This window comes from Epinephelus moara, chromosome 6 (genome assembly GCF_006386435.1).
Source record: "Epinephelus moara isolate mb chromosome 6, YSFRI_EMoa_1.0, whole genome shotgun sequence".
Taxonomy (NCBI): domain Eukaryota; kingdom Metazoa; phylum Chordata; class Actinopteri; order Perciformes; family Serranidae; genus Epinephelus; species Epinephelus moara.
In genome coordinates, this window is record NC_065511.1 from 9,781,214 (window position 1) to 9,801,332 (window position 20,119).

General features: G+C 40.1%; 1 protein-coding gene across 2 annotated transcripts; it reads right to left on the minus strand.

Annotated features, from left to right (window-relative positions):
- Positions 1–17,792, minus strand: LOC126391637 (grainyhead-like protein 2 homolog). Of its 2 annotated transcripts, none has more exons than XM_050046522.1 (15): positions 17,368–17,792; positions 16,501–16,687; positions 15,452–15,889; positions 15,246–15,301; positions 13,420–13,678; positions 13,124–13,235; positions 10,978–11,072; positions 4,174–4,332; positions 3,961–4,018; positions 3,565–3,707; positions 3,408–3,445; positions 3,175–3,266; positions 2,988–3,073; positions 2,758–2,822; positions 1–1,246 (listed from the first exon to the last, which is right to left on the minus strand). In XM_050046522.1, exons 1-15 carry the CDS (start codon positions 17,379–17,381, stop codon positions 1,132–1,134), a joined length of 1,917 nt encoding a protein of 638 aa, XP_049902479.1. In that variant the 5' UTR covers positions 17,382–17,792; the 3' UTR covers positions 1–1,131. The 2 variants fall into 2 exon arrangements, with proteins under 2 accessions (XP_049902479.1, XP_049902480.1); XM_050046523.1 differs by lacking the exon at positions 17,368–17,792 and adding an exon at positions 17,348–17,366.
- Positions 17,793–20,119: the final 2,327 nt, after the last annotated feature.

Below are 20,119 nucleotides of genomic sequence, written 5' to 3' on the forward strand. Positions count from 1 at the left end.
TAAAACTATATTTATTGACTCATTTAAAAGACTGTACATCAAGATGCATGAAGCAAACGAAGGACGCTGAAGCTGTCAGTAAATCAGGTGTAAACAATGGCAGTGAGTGGGAACAGAGTGATGAGACTCTTAAGATCTGATGGTGTGCAGTAGCCTCAGAAAAGGATTGTGTAAATGGATGGAACAGTTGGGCCTCATAAGTCCCTAACTAACGTCATAAATACTAATGACTACAGTCTCTTCAGTGAGAGGAAAAGCAATAAACACATTCACAGAGGAAGCAAAACAGTTTAACGGCATCCTGGAGACTTACTGTCCTGTTCCATAATGGTGCCTCATGCAATTATAAACCCTGAGACACAAGCATGTAATGACAACCTGGGATAACCGTTATTTCACTGGCACCAATTGGAAGCACTAGTATGCAGTAAAAATATAACCAATCAATAAAAAAAGATGGACGACCAAGACGGATTAGGAAAGGTCCACTTTCGCTTAGAATATTGACATGAGAACAATTTGAGACGCATCTAAAAATCTTATATACATACAAAACAATAAGCCATGACTTTCTGTTAAAGCCAGCAAAAGATGTTGCATAGTCTCTCTGTGAGGTAAGAGCCTTTCAAACATCTGACTGAGTCATTTAAAAGCTTCCACCACTATAAGAGGTAACAGGAAGGATGGCAGAAAGCACAGAGGAAGCAACAGTCCCTGCTGTTAATCCAATAAGACGACTGTATTCTGTGCTGTCTTCTTCCTGTGAAACCACAGCAAGCTGGCGGGATGCTCTGTGGGGACCTGGATGAAGACCTCTCCTCTGGTTCACCAGGTATTAAGAAGTTAATTCCAGTCAGCTATAGTCAAGACTTGCATAGGTAGTTAGCCAGGAAATATTGAACATCCCCCCACCCCCAAGCCACAAATACAAGAAATCCTCCTACACCAGCTTGTAAAGTAAACGAGTAGGTGAGGCTGATGTAGACTCCTGAGTGGCTTTCTTCAAGGAACACATTTTGGTGCCATCATCTAATACTGCTCCCAATGTTCACAACTGCTACACAAGGCATGGCTAAAGCGTCAGCCACCCGTGATTATCACTGCCTGACAATATGATGACTGGTGAAACCATCAGATTTCTGACAGAGTGATACAAAAGGAGTCTGCTGAGCTCTCGATAGCCAGGATGAAGGTGTCCTCGTTGGAGTAGTGCTGGACGATGTTGTCATCCATGTTCACCAGGACTCTGAGGAAGATGGAACACAACAAACAAGAGTGTCCTGGTTACTTTAGGGCAAAATCTTCTTCTCTACAGCTTCCTTGAGTTGATCTGCATGTTATTTTAGCCAGCGTGGATATGTGACTGTGGAGTATTGTTCTTTTTTTTTTCATGCAAATTTCATGACATAGATAAGTCCCAACTGGTCGACTATGTCAGCACTGGCCTTGCAAGGTTAAGGGCTGATTTAAAGGGACCGTTCGTATCTATTTAAGTGAGGTTGTGTGGGGTACTTATACACAGTCAGTCTATTACATAAAGTAGATTTTGGTCTACACGCCCCCACTTTAGAAAAGCAGGCCAGAGTGCCAACACAGAAGCTAAGCAATGTACTGCTGTGGAGGGGTCAGCAACAAAACTTATTTTCCCATCTAAAGAAATTGCTCTCATTTTAAGTCTATACTATATTTAGAATATGTTTACCACTTTACCATACTGTCATTGATTTGCAATAGGGAACTGAAGCTGTTAATCAGTGTCTTCAAAGCCAGACTCCAGTGGACACAGGGGCTGCTGGTCTACCACTGCCTCAATCAGTTTGTGTTATTGTGTGACTTTGGCTTTTATCAGGGTTAGTTCAGATTCACCAAAGTCACACAATAACAGAAATGTACGGATCGAGGCAGTTTAAATTACTATTTTTTCTCAATGAAGTCATGTCGCCTTGACAACAGCATTGATGGGGCACTGAAGCCATAAACGGCTTGTCGCTAAGGGCTGTCTGTAGCAAGGTAAAGCATGAAAGTATTCTCCATATAGCGTACACTTAAACTATCCATTTAAAATAGTAGATGGCCGTTGAGCCATATTTAACTCATGACATGCCAATTTTTATAAATTTGGTTAAAAAAAAAAAAATGTCAATATTAATCGGCATTGATGTGTTTCATCACAGTACAGTCATATCATTTAGGTTACAGTTCATAAAAGAGTGCAGTACCTATTTAATGGATTTCCATGAAATGTTTTTACACACATTCATGGTCCCCAGAGGATAAATCCTACAGACTGTGATGGTCCCCTGCCACTGTGAGGTTGTTGTTTTTTGCTTTATAGTTAAACATCTCAACAAGTATTTGATGGATCTTTATTAGATTTAGTACTAGCTTTGGTGATCGCCTCACTTTCCCCTCTTGTGGCTTCGTGAGGTTGACATATTTTGTTTTGGGGGAAATGTCTTAACAACTGTTGGATGGCTTGCAATGAACTTCACTCACTTACTTACTAAAATAGATAATACCTTCCATCTACTATGGTTTTTGACCAAATACCTGCAAAGCTAATGACACTCCCATCAGCCTTAGCTGCACTTTGTGTTTAGTGCTAATTAGCAAATGTTAGCATGCTAACACGTGAAGCTAAGATTGTGACCATGGTAAACATTAAATCTGCTAAACGTGAATGTTAGCATTTAGCTAAAAGCACCACAGTGCTTCTGTGTGCGGCATCACAGAGGCAGAATCCTCCAACTCACTCACCCTTTTTTGCTTTTTTGGTAAACTTTGGCCATCTTGTCAACAGGCACTGCGTATTTCTCTGAGATCTGTGAAGAAATTTTCAACATGTTGAAGCACCATGAGGCCATACCTTCTCAAAACACTGTTAAAAACGAATTAATGATCTGGGACTGACTGATCCTGTTTAGCACAATGGATGTAACATGTCATATTGTTTTGGCCTGAAGCAACTATACATCTTTAATACTCACTGCCTCCATCAGTGCTTTAAGGGTTGGGGTACGAAGCATTAAGGCATCAAACACTTCATCACACTCCTTCCTCACATAGAGCAGAACTGGTAAGGCATAGAATAGACAAGGCATAAAAATACATTAATTCAGTCAAATAATAAGACACGGCACCAACACTAATGAGAGAAAAGTAACATTTACAAACCTTTCCTTTCCAGTTCTACTTTGGACTTCTTGGACTGAGGTGAACAGACATCATCCTCAGCAACACATGACTTCCTTTTAACCAGAACACTCCTAAGACACACACACACACACACACACACACACACACACACACCATTATAATTTAAAGGGTATATTGCAGAATTCCTGTATTGAGTTTCTCATTTCTCAAAACAACAGCAAAGCCTGTGGAGATAGCAGTACGATACTCACCCATCTCTGTCGACCTCTTCAGTGTTGAAAGCAAACACCTGCAAATGGAGTAAAAAGGCAACATGAGGCACACTGTACAACTGGACAATGACTGAACTGGACATTTCTTATGTGTGTGTGTTAATGAGAGACAATGAGACAGGGAGGGGTCCTTCACCTGGCCGGCTCTCTGCAGGTTTCCAAAGTGGACGTCAGGAATGAAGAGTACAGGCTGGGAGTCCAGGTCTAGCATGGTTCTGAACAGTGTGTTGTCTGCCCTCTTTAAGGGAGGAGAGGTTGGCCCTGAGCTGCCATTTTTCCCTAAACCAGAGAGAGAGGGTGAACTCAGCATCTGTTGCCAGGCAACCATTCCAAATACAGATTTGATATGGTTTGATTACATTTCCCTGGCTTTGCAGTCTTCTGCCGAGCACTTCTATTTAATTTTATGATTTCCTGGACAGTGCTTTGTAACCTTGTTTCAGAGGATTTTAAATCGAGCTCAATAACATTATTTCTGTGCATCAGTATTTCATTACTTATCCAAACTGAAGAAGAAAAAAAATGTTTTTACCTTTCATCCTCTTCCTGAGCTGTTTCTTCTCCTCATCACGAAGCTTCCTCTCAGCACCCTGCAAAACATTTAAGTGTTTGACAGGAATGAAAGGCAGAATATGCTCAAAGACAGTGAAGTAAAGCAAAGAAAAATCTTCCATCCAAGTCTAAATGATCTGCTCATTGTTGTGACCAAATCAGGCAACTGACTGTGCCAGCAGGCTGTCCTCACCTTGTCGCAGAAGACCTTAATCTGAGAGAAGGCCCTGTGGATCGGCCTGCTCCTGCAGCTATTGTAATTGTAGGTGTCGATCTGGATTATTAGAGGCATCCCCTTCACGCCCTTCTGTGAGGAGAAGTCTGTGCTCAGACAGTTCACTGAGATAAAGACCTAGGAAACAAAAAATAAGACAGAAGACAGGGTTCATTTCTAGAATTTTGTGACCTAAAACTAGCAGTGGGAGGGATAATTATCAAAAAGTCGTCATGCATTGGTGATTCCCGATCAAGGTGTACCTCTGCAATTGCCAGGGGGAACATGGGAAGGTTATTAGCTCAACTAATATGAAAAACATGCAAATTATGATTGATAAAAAATATCATATATCCTCATATTGACTCAGCTGAACGGGAGTGTATGAAAACTAATTAGCGAGCAAGGAGGGAGGTCTAAAGCTGGCGAAAAGCAGTGGATAAATAGTTGAAAGAGTCAGTAAACCCCCCCAAAAGAGTATTAATTACTTGCCCTGCGTCACGTTGAACTCATGAAAAAACTTTGTTTTTCTTGCATGCCTCCAGTAAATGAAGAATCCAAGAACAGAGAAAATTCTTGATAAATTGAAGCCATAGGGGTCTGTGTTTCACACAACTCACGCAGTATAATCCAACACTCATTTATCTAGTCGTATCCTCAGTGCTTCCCAAAACACAGGCCTTTCTGATGGGGAACTGGTCTAAAAGGTTAAGTTATCTATGATCTCGTCAAAGCCAAACTCCACTGCAAAAAAACAGTAATTTTACCTTGCTGAACACAGGAGCTTCTGGTGAATCTGTCAGTTACCAATCAATCAGTAAGTTTGCTTGTGATATTGTGTGACTCTGATGAATCCAAATCTTCAGATCTTCCTAAATAAAACACCAAAGTCACACATTAACACACACTTACTGACCGAGGCAATGGTAGACCTGCAGCTTCCATGTTCAGCGAGGTAAAATTACTGGGTTTTTTTCCAATGGAGTGTGGCTTTAAAAAGAGCATAAATAAGTTTCACTTTCAGTTAAGTTCCCTGCTGGAATGGACTGTCAGTTACTGGAATTACTGGGAAGTAATTAGCATACTGAATAAATGAGACTCAGATTATACTGCACGATTTGTATGAGAGTTTGTAAACAGATTTTTTGACATAGTTTTGCTTTTGTTTAACGTGGTCCCCTCTTTTTCAACTCATCAAGAATTTTCTCCACCATTGGATTCTTAGCGCACTGGAGGCATGTGAGAAAAACTTTTTCTTAGTAACTAATATACAAATGGTCATATTTATTAGTATTTTTTTAAGCTAAAAGTATTAACAGCTGAGCTGTCCAGAATCTGCCATTTCAAGTGGCAGTGGTAAAGAACCTTGGCCAAACCAAGCTTAACACAGACAGTTCAATTGTATGAAAGCATTTTTGAAAAAAATATCAACTTTTTATATGATTAATAGAGTTTAATAACGTCAAGTTTAAAATACATTCATTTTTGTTGTTGTTTTTTTGTTTTTCTATCATTGTGTACATGTTTGGTGGTTCTTAGTGTGTTTTTGTTTTAACAGTGGGTCTATGTATTGCTTCGGTTTTCAGTATTGAAACAATAAAAAAATACTGAGGGAAAAAAAATACATTCAGATGAACATATTTGCAACATGTCGGGTGATGTCACGGTACCTGAGATACAGCTGTGGTGGTCAGAGCAGTCATACATCAGGTTTTGAATATGAATATTAACATTCCTATACAATAATGGTTTTTAAATCCAATTTCCAGGTTTTTAAAAGAAGTGAAACTACACAGATCACTCAAAGTTGACAATGATGGTGAAAAAAAAATCCTCCAGTCTTATCTTTTCTACACACTTAAATCATCAGTAGTTGTGAATTATTTTTTGTAGATGGATGGTTCATATGCAAAGAATCCAGGAAATGCATCATTTTTAATTCACTTTAGGTACATTCATTCATTTTCTGTAACCAGCTGACATTGGGTGAAAGGCGGGGTACACACTGGGTGGATCACCAGACAATCACAGGGCTGACACATAGAGACAGACAACCATTCTCACTCACATTCACACCTACAGGAAATTTAGAGTCACCAGTTGACCTGCATGTGACTTTGGACTGTGGGAGGAAGCTGGGGTACCTGGAGAAAACCCACGCTGACATGGGGAGAGGATGCAAACTCCACATAGAAAGGGCTCTCCCACCCCAGGGTTTGAACCAGAAACCCTCTCGTTGTGAGGTGACAAAGCTGACCACTGCACCATCGTAAAACAATAACTCATTACTTGATATGATGATAATAAGGTACTATTTCATTTTGCCCAGGGAAACCCACTGGCCTGTCAGTTTTATAGCCAGTGTGGCTCAGACGAGGAGTCAGATCTGATGAGGATCTTTGTTCCCTCGTGAATCTTAACTTGACTCATATACAATGCAGTGATGAGTGAGAGGGCCACAGGGTCATGAGTCACAACAGCAGCTGTTCACAAGCTTGAAGCAACACTCAGCCATGCAAATGCGTGCCACCTCCTCTCAGCACTCCTTATGTTAAATGTTTTATATGTTCACAAATAAGCTTCCAATCTGTGAGAACATACTTGTGAATTATACAGATTGATTATATTGATGCTGAATTACCAGTGGTTTATTGTTGTTCCAGACCTCACTGTACCACAGCTTTTAGAAATGCGAGGCTTGGCTCCAAAATCCCTCTCCTACCGGTGCTAAATAATGTAGCAGACAGAGCTGCTGATCTGATGAATCTTTTAAAAGCTTATGAGAGAAAAACAGAATTCATAAAATCTCACCCAGATTGCAGTATAGTGCTAAACCATGAAATGCACCCTGTAAACAGTACTACTTGTGGTTATCTTCAAAAATTTAGCAACATGACGGAACAGGATTCCCTGATTAATGACAATGCCAAATCATCTAAACCAACGTAAACTCCTGATGAATTTTCCAGTTAAACAGGTCCAACAGCCTGAGCAACAGGTCGGCTGAGACGGATAACGGTAGAGATTCCTCACCGCGGCTCAAAAGCAATTTTCCCACTACGCAGCGTCAACAGCATCATGCCTGAACCTGCAGAGGTGAGGGCTGATTGCTGGAAAGGCCTGGAGCACAAATGAGCCTCCTACACACCTCCACAAATTCACACCTCCACAGACCCAAGCCATTCTCTATAAGCACTGGACGTGTTGCTGCTAGCATCTGTGTGTGTGCATGTGTGCGTGTGTAGGAGGCTTGTTGTGTTTGCACGTACTGCATGTGTGAGCTTTCAAATACCTTCCTAAAAAGAGAAAAGTTCAAGAGGGCACTGCTAAGTGGCTGTTCAGTGCCATCCGCTCAACCAGGCACAAACAAACAAACAAAAAAACAAAGTCATGCTGCAGGAAGCAGCTCATCTCCCCGACCAACACATTTCACACTCCATTACAATGAGGATGATGATTGTTGCTTGGCAACAGCAGAGCCATGCCAAAACAAAAAGCAAAACTGATCATTTGCACCAAAAAATACCAATTTTATATGTCAGCCCATCACAGCCTGACTGGACTTCCAATTATGTTTGGAAACCAAAATTTCTCGCTGGCACAACACAGAGAGGAAGAGACGGGAGAGCAGTGACATGTTAGCCCACATACTTTCTCACAATAACAGGGGAGGTCTCTCTCATCCTCTTTCTCCTCATGTCCCTGCAGCCCAATCGCCAGAATAAAAATTGGCATTGTACGCTTCTGCAAACCACAAATATGTAACATTTGTTTGTTTCATATGTAGCAGATATGTTGAAACTTGGCATTCTTCAGATTTCAACAACGCTTTGTTAATGTTACATTATGTTTAGGCACAAAAACCATTTGGTTATGGTCAGGAAAAGACCATGTTTTGGCTTGAATTACCTGGATTTGTAGAAACAAACACTACTGGAAATGCCCTGATGTCTGCCTAAAATAGACCCAGTTTTGGTGCCACAATTGTGGCTGGAAATACTGCTGATGTCTGACAAAAAAAACACCCAGTTTTGGTGGCACAATCAAGGCTAGAAATGCTGCGATGTCTCACTAAAAAAACATGCTTTTGGTGCCACAATCGCAGAGAGAAATGTGGTGATGTCTTGCTAAAAACACCTAGTTATGTTTATGTTGGTTGGTCTCCACACTGGTCAGCAGCTTGGCAGCTGTCTCGCCTAAGTGTCACACCATTCATCATCTGCTCCATCTCCCAATGATAATACACATGAATCTGAGCTACATAACTGCAGAAATGTTGATATGTTGTGTATGAAATGCACAAATGCTATAAATCTGTAGTTTGCAGAAATGTACTATTTTCTTCTGGCAACTGAGCTGTATTTCAAACAACTTTTCACATGTCTATAACAAGACTAAGGACTGTATGAAAATAATTTGGGAGGAGGGCATTTAGGAGAGTGGAATATGTACTTGATTTCAGCCCCTCTGCAAGATTAATTGGAAAAACAAAAACGGATAAAATGGTAACAAATGATGACTTTAATCAATCAGTCATAAAAGTGTGCTTTGCCATATGCACCACACAACATTACTATCTCTGTATCAGAGCTTCATTTCCTCCCCCATCACAATCAGAAGCAGCACCAATATGTCAGTTGGAGGCTGACATGTTGGTCCTAAATTTTGTACAGTCCCTTAGAGTCAACAGCCACGCTAGTGCCTCTGTGAGGCTGAAATTAGGCACTGTAGTGTTTTGGGTGAAATGCTAAGGTTGGCACGACAACATGATCACAGTGACAATGTTTACCATTTTCGTTTACCATGTTGGCATGCACACATTTGCTCAAGAGCACTAAAAACAAATTACAGGTAGGGGTGACGTAATGTCATTAGTTTTGCAGACATTCAGTCATAAACAAAAGTATTGGACAAAATTAAATTTTGACCTGATGATTAGGGATAGGAATTGATAAGATTTATTGATACCAATGCCATCATTGATTCTGCTCAAGGTCCAGTTCTTTATTGATTTTTTTTTTTTATTGATTTCTGATCACTTGTCTGTGTTTAAAAAGTAGGATTACACAGGTGTGAATTGTCAACTGTCATCATCTAAAATTGATTAAATGACAGTATTAATTTTCATGTAGGTTGTCTTATAGTAATCTACTAAGCCTGCCTGTGTGGTGCTCATGTTATTATAACCTAGGACATTCACCTCAGTGTTAGACATGCTGCTCAGGCTGGGAAGCAGTGACATCATGCGTAGGTTGTCAAATACACAGCACTCCTGGATTTAAACTCCTGTGGCGTGGACAGATATTACAGCATATTGCTGGTCTTTCCACCCTTACTCAAAATGATCATTTTAAAGACACCTTTGTCGTCTTTTATTTTTAAAATGAAACACAACTTTGAACCGTTTGCTCCTCTCTGCCATGACTATTTCTTGTTGCAGGTTTCCAGCAGTGTAGACACATGAGATTTTGCAATGCACAATAGCTGGAAAAACATGCCGGCACTAATAAAAGGAATTGATACACTCAGAGGCATATGATTGTGATGGATCGGACAATTTGGAACCACTTCTCGATTCCCATTCCTATTGATGATGGCACTAGATGACCTGTCTCCAAAGTTATTTCATCCCGAGGGGAACACGAATGTCTGTATCAAATTTTATGGTAAACCATCCAATACTTGTCAAGACATCTCACTAAACCAAATTATGTTCACCGTCACATGATGAAAAGTAATAAAAAGAACAATAAAAAGATGCGGGTGTTTACCAGCCAGAGGGGGTCTATCGAAAAGATGCAGTCAGCTTGCACTATGTGTAGTGTAGGATCAAATGTTGTGGGGCTTGAACCCATACTAGGAACTAGAATTCAGGACGCCTCCACCTTAATGAGTATTACTTAAAGATGAAACAGAGCAATCTGTATCAATTAGTGTAAAGCTGGAATATGTGCGTGAACATGTGCGTACATTTTCTTTAACTGCCGATGATGATAGCTGAAGGGATGTCTGAAATGTAGTTGCTTTCCATCTAAACATGGTCTGCACCACATTCTCAAAATACTGCTACATTATTGCGGTCAGGTGTACAACGGGAAAAAGCCGATACTGAGTGAACTGTATCATCTGAACACACTGAAAACAATTATAGTGGAATGAAGGTTTATGCCAAACAGTAAATATTTATCCACAAACCCACAAAGCTGCAATTACCTTTCTTACAATGAGGCTGTTTGTGGAGTCCTCATTATGTTTGAGCTGAATGGGAGCCACAGCCACAGTCTCCTGAGCCCAAAACACCCTGAGGGGGGGCTGATGCTGTGTGTGTGGGTGTGTATATGTGTACATGTTGTATGCCAATTGTCTTTATCCAACTGACCACTTTTACAGAGGTGAAATCTGAGTAGCTCTTTTCAGGGTCTATAGCAGCATGTCTGTGATTCAACATAATGACCCGACAGAGACCAAGAGGGGCGTCCTGTGTCATGGAGGACAAAGGGGTTGGGGGTGGACGGAGGGGCCTGGTATATGCTCCACTTACTATTCTGTGGTTTCATGAAACAACATTTTCCACAAGTGGCTATGAGAAACACAAGAAAAATATGACAAAACTAATTTTTTACTTTCTGTGTGTGTGTGTGTGTGTGTGTGTGTGTGTGTGTGTGTGTGTGTGTGTGTGTGAAAGTTAAGGTAAGAAAATAAATACCCATTCACTTCTAGATCATTATTTTTTTGCTTTGACTTAAACAGCATGTTCCCCCTGTGTTTCTGTTGCTTTCTTACCTTAGCTACTTCACTGACATCCCATGTGAAAGAGACAGCATTGTAGGCGATTTCCTCCACGTTCCCGATCGTGCTGAAGCTCTCCTTGTAGTCGGCTGCATGCAAAGTGAAGAGAAAACTGTTTCAGTGGGTGTTAGATCCTCGAGTTTGGTGTCAGCTCTAATTTTAACATTTCACAGCTCTCTCAAAATTGTGGAATAAACAACAAAATTATTTTATCAGTGTAAAAATTCTGCATTACGAGTAAAGGCCCTGCATTTAAAATCCAAAGAAATGTAACCAAGTATCAAAGGTCGGGCAGAAAATTAGCCACTGTGACTGATATATTGACACACGTATTCATTAATAGATTGTACATTCTGCTGCCTCAGTGTTTAAGCAGCATTTTGCTGTTGTAGCTGGGCAAAGTGGAACTAGTTAAAGGAATACTTCACCCCCCAAATTACCCTTAATTACATCAAATTTGTCTAATAACCTTTTTTTGCATGTCTCTGTTGATCAAAGGATCAAAAAACTGTGAAAAATGTTGATGAATTGAAGCCATAGGGGTCCATGTTTAACACAGCAGAACTACATCAATACATCTGTTAACAAACTTCCACATCTCGTGGAGTATAATCCAAGTTTTATTTATCTAGTCATATACTAAACACTACCCAAAAACATACATTTTTGCTTAAACTTTTCTAATGAAAACTTAACTGATAGTGAAACTTATCCATGCTCTCTTCAGAGCCAGACTTCATTGACAAAAATGGTAATTTTACCCACCCTGAACATGGGGACTTCTGCTCTACAGCTGCTTAAAACAAATACTTACAAATAAATGAAATACAAATAATAGGATTAATAAGGATTCATCAAAGTTACACAATAACCCCACAAAACAACCGATCCAGGCAGAGGTAGACCAGCAGCTCCTGTGTTCAGCAAGGTAAAATTAGTGATTTTGTCAATGGAGTTTGGCTTGCAAGGTTAGAAGAGTCTTACTTTGAGTTCAGTTCCCTGTCAGGAAGGGCTGTCTGTTTGGGAAGTACTGAGCATATGACTGGATAAATGAGACTTGGATTATACTGCTCGAGTTATGTGAAAGATTGTAAACAAATGTTTTGATAGAATTTTGCTATTGTTAAATGCAGACCCCTATGACTTAAATGAATTAAGAATTTTCTCCCGTTCACATTTTTGGATTCTTTGCTCACTAGAGGTATGCAAGAAAATGTGAGAGTTTCTTTTCAAGCATAACACAACACTGGGTGAGTGACTGACATACAGTAATTTGGGGGTTGAAGTATTGCCTCAGACTACTTAGTATTCTGTACTTTTCTGTAGTTTGGAGCAGTCATTCCAATCCTGGAGGTCAGACCCCTCCCAAGGGTCACAAGACATATCTGAGGGGTTGTGAGACGTTTATGGGGTTGAAAAGACACCTTTACCTCTGTGGACACTTTATTTGAATGATACAAAAAATGGTGGAACTGCTTTGATGATTAGGGGTCACAAAAATGTTACAATGTTGTTAATTTCTGATTCATCTGTTTGCACTCATTTTGCAGTTCATCTTAAATACAGTACCTATACCTATAGATATCTATATCTGCTATATTTTCATCCATGAAACAATTTTCCCAACAAATCAAGTTCCAGATTAGGAAAAATTCCAATAAGGCTACTGTTACCTCCTTAAACACACAGTCTCTCATCACATGGGCTTATTATCACCTTAAAGATCAGGTTAAAGATTTTACCAGGGTACTGGCATGAACTTGCCACAAACAAAACCACCACAGTGTCTGACATCTCTGCCTCATTCCATTCAACCACAGGTTGAGGCCTGCCTCTTGCTGATCGTACAGGATATGGCTTCAGTCCAGGCCCCCACCTATTTCTCCTGTTAACGCTTATGCAAATGCAATCCCATTGGCTGCCTATTCCCAGTGCTCTTGTGGGAATCAAGGATTGACAGTTATTCAAATTGTGTCCTGGAGGCTCCTACAGGTTTGCCACCTGCTTTGAGCTTAGGTGTTAAAATAACTAAGTGTGATATTCAATACCAAAGTTTGTGTGCCATTTTTGTATTTGGGCCTATTCTCCATCTGTTCTACTTACAACCCCATCAAGCCATGAATGTTGGTAATCATCTTACCAATGTCCAGGACTCTCTGTTTAGCAGTGTGCTGGCGGGAGTGCCAGTATTTCCAATTCTTTAGCTGCTCGTCTCTGCACTTGTCTTCCCCAAAGACAACCATGATAACACTCTGAGGTGGAAGCAAAGATATTCGGGACATATTACAGTATATTCAGGCTGAAACAGAATAAAATGAATTTTAAAAAAAAAAAAAATTCCAAGTTTAACAAGATTTCACGCCACCAAACTATAAGGTAAATGTAAAATCCTCAACCTCTACGCTTCCAGCCCATGAACTATCTCACCTCCCTTACCTGCACAATAGTGTCCCGCTGCAGCTCAGAGCCTTCCATGGTGCATTGTTCATTACTGGATGGGCCCCCATCAGGTCTGTGTGATGCCGTCGGCCCACTCACCGGCACTTTGCCTCTGGGCTGACATAGGGACAAACCGAAGCTAGCCTTCGACAGTGTCAGAGCATAGAACTGGCCCCGGTTCAGGTAAGCCATGGGTCCTTCTCCCTGTCGAGGCCGCAGAGACATGCTGGCCTCCAGACGGTACTGGAAGCTGTGACTGGAAGAATATAAGCATGAGTAGGGCAAACTTCATGACGATACAGTTTAAGAATATCTTATTTTATGATATGCACAGATACGAATTTAAGAACTAATCATGAAAAGAAGGCTGTTGCAGCAAGACGCAATTCTTGTGGCACTCTTAAGGGATAGCTCAGATTATTCAAAGTTGGGTTGTATGGGGCACTAATCCATAGAGAGTATATTACAAACAGTAGATGACAGTTGACATACCGCCCGTTTGGAGAAGCAGGCTGGAGTCCAACATGGAAGCTAAGCAATCTAATGCTATGGAGGGGTCAGGAACAAAACATATTTTAGCCACTTAAAAGAAGTCCCACCAAAAAGCAACCATATCAAATTACATGTATGCTATATTAAGAGTATTTTCACTGGTCAATCTGAATGTCAGACAGTGATTTCCAACAGGGAAATGAATCCATTACAGTGCTCTCTTCAAAGCCAGACTCCATAGGGAAAAAACAGTGATTTAAAATTGCTGAACACGGGAGCTGCTGGTCTACCGCTGCATTGAACAGTTATTTTGTTTGTGTTATTGTGTGTCTTTGGCATTTAAAAGGGTTAGTTCTGATTCACCAGTGTCACACAATAACACACACTCACAAACTGATTGAAGCGGCAGTAGACAAGCAGCTACCATGTTCAGTGAGGTAAAATTACTGTTTTTCTCAATGGAGTCTGGTGGCTTTAGATGGGGAACTGAAGCTGTCAACGGCTTCCCTGTTGAAAGGAAAGGTAAAGCAGAGAAAATACTCTCAATATATCATACACTTAAACTGATGTTAATCATTTTTGGTGGGTCTTTCCTTAGGTGGCTAAAATGCATTTTGTTGCTGACCCCTGAATTGCAGTGCATTGCCTAGCTTCTGTCTTGGTACTCCAGCCTGCTTCTCAACCTCACTTCAAAAGTCCGAACTGTCCCTTAAAGGCTCTAAACAGACTGATCTTTTAATTTATCAAAGATACTCCCACATGCAACAGCACAGCTTTAAATAATAAGTCTGGTGGCATTCTTCATGTTCTGTGTGTATTCGAGCCTGATGAATCTTACCCCATTAGAGCTCCATTGCTCCATTGCACACACACACACACACACACACACACACACACAGTCTTGCTGCAATATAGTAACTTCTCACTAGATTAAATGTGTATTAATCCACAACTGACAAATATTCCCCAGCAAACACTATTTACTATGAGCAACTTTTGCAAAAAAAAAAAAACTGCAGAGCCCAGCTGGGTCCTTTTTTGAATGAATCTTATATATAATCGTGACTCAGGTAAAGAAAGTTTTTGTTAATCTCAAGTGGGAATAACTGGGCTTGGGAGCCACAGAAAGGCTAGGGAAGTCATAAAGTAATGAGAGACAGACTTGGTTTTGGTCTTTACTTGTGATTTATCAACACTAACAAAAGTAGCTATAGATTATTGGAAGCCTTATCCTTTGCACCTGATAAACACTTGAATCAAAACATACTGTGCACTTGAAAAATCTAATCTGTATGTTTAATGTTGTCACATATCTGTAAATTTTAACTTACAGTGGCAGGCTGTGGTGAAATTCATCAACTCCTGAGGAGGGACTTCTGTGGTACATCTGTTAGAGAGATAATACTGTGAGTTTCAGAGGAAAAAAATGCACAAAACTGCCACTAACAGAGCAAAACAATCCAACAGATGTGAACCTGGTTCACAAAGCAAGGTAGCGACCACCTCCACCTCACCCCCCTTGTAAAACAAGCCTCACCTCTCCTTCCACAGTGTCCTCATATGTGCTGTCTGGAGTGCTTCTCTGTTCCTCTTTCAAATACCCCGCACGGGACAAATCATAGTGGCTCTGCTCATAAACCATCCTTATCTGCTCTCTGGGTTCTTCTCGGTAGGAACCTCCAGAACAGGACACTCCCATGGACGTCTGGCCCTCTGTTTTCACCAGAGCTCGAGTCACCCCACCTCCACCTTTACCATCTCCTCCTCTGGTGTCACCTGTGAGGCAGGTGGCTCCGTATTTGGAGCCTTGATGTTCTGTGGTGACGCTGTTGTTTAGGGAGAGGTTGACAGGCATGGATCTGAGAGCCTGAAGATGGTGCTCTAGTATCTCCAAGCTCCCGCAGTTTTCAGGCGCAGCAGCAGAGGAGTCTGTGGGTTTAACACCACTGGAGGTGCGTCTCCTCTCTCTGGGGACCTGACAGGGTTTAGCAAAAACAAATAATAAGATCTGAAACAAACCAGAACCATAGAAGGATTACTGAACGGGGCTACCAGGCACAGGCCCAGGTGCCTTAAGTGTCAGCCGCAAAATGTCACTCAAATTAACACCACCTACAAAAGTCCCACTTGACAAAAATTATGTCAAATTACATGTATGCTATATTAAAAGTATTTCCATTGGTTAACCTTCATGTCAGACAGTGATGTCCAATGGGAAGATTAAGACATTATAGCACTCTCTTCAAAGCCAGACTCCATAGGGAAAAATAAAAAAATTATAAAATTGCTCAACACAGTAGCTGCTGGTCTACCGCTGCCTCAAACAGTTATTTTGGTGTTCAAAAGGGTTAGTTCAGCTGCAAAATGGTCACACAAATTAACAGGTACTGACCAGGAAGAGATTCAAAATGACCACAAAGAGATGTAAAGAGTAAATGTAAATGTAAGAGATTGGGGGGGGGGGGGTGTCTTTTGCATATCTGTGCCCAGGGGCCCATTGTCTGATAATCCGCCCCTGATTCATAACATATGTTTAAATTGCCTTCTTGTATCACTATTTTGGCTGTAATGTCAGACTTTCCGCACCTTGTAGTAGTCGTACAGCAGTCCCAGTGCTGCTGCACTGTCCTCATCTCCATTGATGCTCATCATGGCCTTAGTGGCAGCAGTCAGTGGGTTCTCCAGGTAACTCCTCCACGCCTCATCCTCGCTGCTGAACACCCTGCGAGAGGGCACCAGCGCTTCATTTGGTACCACCACCAACAGACGTTTACTGAAAGGACATTGGGAAGAAACAAAACGCCATGTTGTTACTGTAAAGTCAATCTGTCATCAACAGCAGCTACGTCTGCCAAGCCACCAGCTCTGCCCCAGGCTGTTTCTCACCAAACTTCCATCCAATTGCCTGCTCCATGTGAGGCGTGTTTATCTAAGGTCACTTCTGTATATCACATTTAAATAACAAAAAGATGTAGTGATTCAGCTCTGGAAATGTCAAGAGGATGTGAGAGTTACTTTTTAGTGTGTCATTTTTGAAACATCATTCAGAGAGGCTGGCAAGAAGGACACACATCACACTGTTTTAATATTCACAGTGAAGTGAAATATTTTGCAATAATTATAGCACATATTAAAACAATAACACTTAATTAGAACTCAAATTACAATGAGTTCTCCTTATACACAATCATATTAGTTTTGGTAATTTCTGCAGTGTCTGAGAAGCATTTTGAGTGTTTTACCTTTTGCACTACTACTCCATAAAAAGCAACTCTTTATCAAGTAAATGTTAAAAGCATAAACTATATTAGCTGTGGGGGTTTTAAACGAGAACGATTCTGCTGCTTATGTGCAAATAACAAAGAGACAAAAGACATCTAAAATATGTTAAGTAGCCTACTTTTAAAATTGTAGTAAAACTGACAGTTATTACCCGCAGTGCTAATCTCCTACCTGTCCAGGTCCATGTTGCCTCCAGGACTCTCCGGCGTTTTCTAGGACTTGCTTGAGAAACTGGACTTTCTAGTTAGTGCAGGTAACTTTCTGTGGGAGAAAACCAGGCGCACGAGAGGCTGGCTCTATTTAACCTCTCAGTCAAAACAACCAATAAAAAACCTCTGTAACCGTGCGTAGGCCTACTAAAATATAGGCTACTCTTACGTCTTTAATGTCGGGTATAATTTGAACCAATACTGACTAAATAAAAGAGAGCTACATTTCTAGCATGGGCCAGGTTTGTATCCTGTCTGGAGAAGTTGGTAAATTAAGAGATGGGGACTGTAGCATCTGAAGAGGCAGGATAAACAAGGAAACAAAAGCCGCCTTGCTGATTGGATAGATGTTCCCACACAGGTGGCATAGTCGCTTTCCCATTGGTGGACACGGAGGGGAGGGGCGTGACCTAAAAAATGAGGAAAAGGTGGACACGTTAAAGTTAAAGTTCAGTCTGATAGTGATGTGTTTTTCCTTGACAGCTGTGCTCTGCTGCAAACTGTTCTCTTACGTGAAAGGGGGTAAATACTTTAAGGAGGTAGAAGTGAATGACAACATACTTGCTCAGTTGGGAACGTTTTAAGATATTGTGTTAATATAATCAGAGGTAACATGGTGTTTCACTGATAGGAACTCCGCCCCCACAGCCCTGTTGATCCTTTTGACCCACTAGATGAGACTAAGTATGATTCTACCACTGCGAAAATTAAAAGAATACCCAGTTCAAAAGTTTGTATCATAAGCGAACATTCCAAGCACTTTATGCTGCCTTTATGTTTTAATTTGCAGTAGGAGGAAAGTATGGGTATTTTTTTTTAATTCTTTATATATATATGGAAATATATTTACATTATATACACACAGAACTATCCATACCAGGGGTACATATTTACAAAGGAAAAACAAAAGGAAAGGAAAAAGGAGAGGAAAAAATAACAAAAAAGTAATATCAGTCCAGAATACTGTCTGATTTGTTCATATGGAATTTATCAAGTTCGTTTTTATTGTCTTTTTATTCTTAAGGACTCTTACTGCAGTGCCATAATGTTGTAGTTCTTGACATAAAAGTTCAAGTTTAGGTTTGGAGTCTGCCTACCTCTTCTTGTGAATGTGGAACTTTCCCCATAATAATAAAATGTATTGTAAATAAAATAAAATAAAATAAATAAAAAATCTTTTTCCACCTTATTACTTTCAAAGCACACAAAATGTCTTTATCCTGCAATTTAATTTTTTGCCCAGTTTTTCCTGTTACGTAAAGTTGAACATCCACCCAAAATAATCTGGTACAGATACAGTGACACAATAAATAGCAGCTTGTTTCTTCTTTAATTCACATAAAGTACAAGAATATTCAATATCAAGTCCAAATCTCCCCAATGTCTTTTTTTGCTACATATATCCAATGCAGGCCTCTTAATACTAGCACAGAATCTGTCCCCAACTAGCCAAATTATCTGCCAATCAATGTCATCATAAATTGAAGCCCAAGAGAATCTAACTGGGGCAGAGTTACAGCTTGTATGTAATTCCTGATGTGATTGTTTGAACATTTATTCTTGGTAACATCAACTTCTCCAAGGAATATACCTCTATCAGATATGTCGATGATTGAATCCTCAGTTACTGCACTTCTCAAAAGCTGCAGCACCCCCCTTGGCAAAGCATTAAAAATTACAGTATATTCTTTGGGTGAAACTGGTAGAGTGAATTTGGAGAGGAATTCATTATACATCAGTATCTCCCCCTCAGCATTAACAAGTTGTTTTACCAATATAATGCAATTGTCAACCCATTTCCCATAATAAAGAGATATATTTTTATATTGAATATTCTTGTTGTTCCAAATGTAATAATTACTTGGTGAAAAAAAGTATGTTTGTACATAATTTTTCAGGCCAGCAGAGCTTGTTTATAAAAATTGGCTAATTTTACATAATTTGTCAACTTTGTAATTACATTTTAGTTGAAATTTAACTCCACCCTTTAAATTAAATATATATTTAGGGAACATGTTCCAAATGCAATACTTTTTCTTCAATCAAATTAGTTTATAATTTTACCTTAAAAGTATTATTTTAAGTTCGAAAACTCAGTACCTCCGTTTGCCATGCGGCATAGAATAACTTCTCAAGTAATGACATCTGTTTCTACAAATGAAATTGAATAAAATCTTATCTTTTTTTCAATATTACAGTAAGCTTTTCTAGTGATCAGGACACATAGATATACCTTGGGATACCCTCAGCTCTAGATGACAAAACTGCCGTTTAAGATAAAATCTCTCATCAATCACATATTATACCTTTTCGTTATTTAGGAAAGTACAGTGGCTGGTCTGAGTATACTCGGCCTATTGTTGTCTGTACCGTGACACCTTGTGGTAGGCATTCCATTTTGCACCAAGCAGACAGAAAATGTTGAGCAAATAGTCACCTATACATGTGGTTTTCAGAGTTGTGTTTTTATGGGTAAAGGGCTCCTTTTACACTCATAAACTCTGGTACATTCGTATTTAATGTTGTTTTTTATTATTATTTTATCTGCTTTATTTTATCTGCTGACGTTGAAGCAAGAGAGGATAGAACGTGTGCTGCCTTTAAGTGCTGTCGGAAATGTTCCTATCCCACCCATATCCCTGCAACATCAACTGCAAGGCGTAGGCCTATTTGTGAACGCATCTGTCGCTACCAATGACAACACTTGAAAGCAG

Coding starts and splice junctions, on each gene's coding strand:
- LOC126391637 (XM_050046522.1), bottom strand. Junction 4,333..10,977: donor ATGTCAGTGAAGTAGCTAAG/GTAAGAAAGCAA, acceptor TTTGTTTCCTAG/GTCTTTATCTCAGTGAACTG. Junction 3,074..3,174: donor AGTAGAACTGGAAAGGAAAG/GTTTGTAAATGT, acceptor ATGCCTTACCAG/TTCTGCTCTATGTGAGGAAG.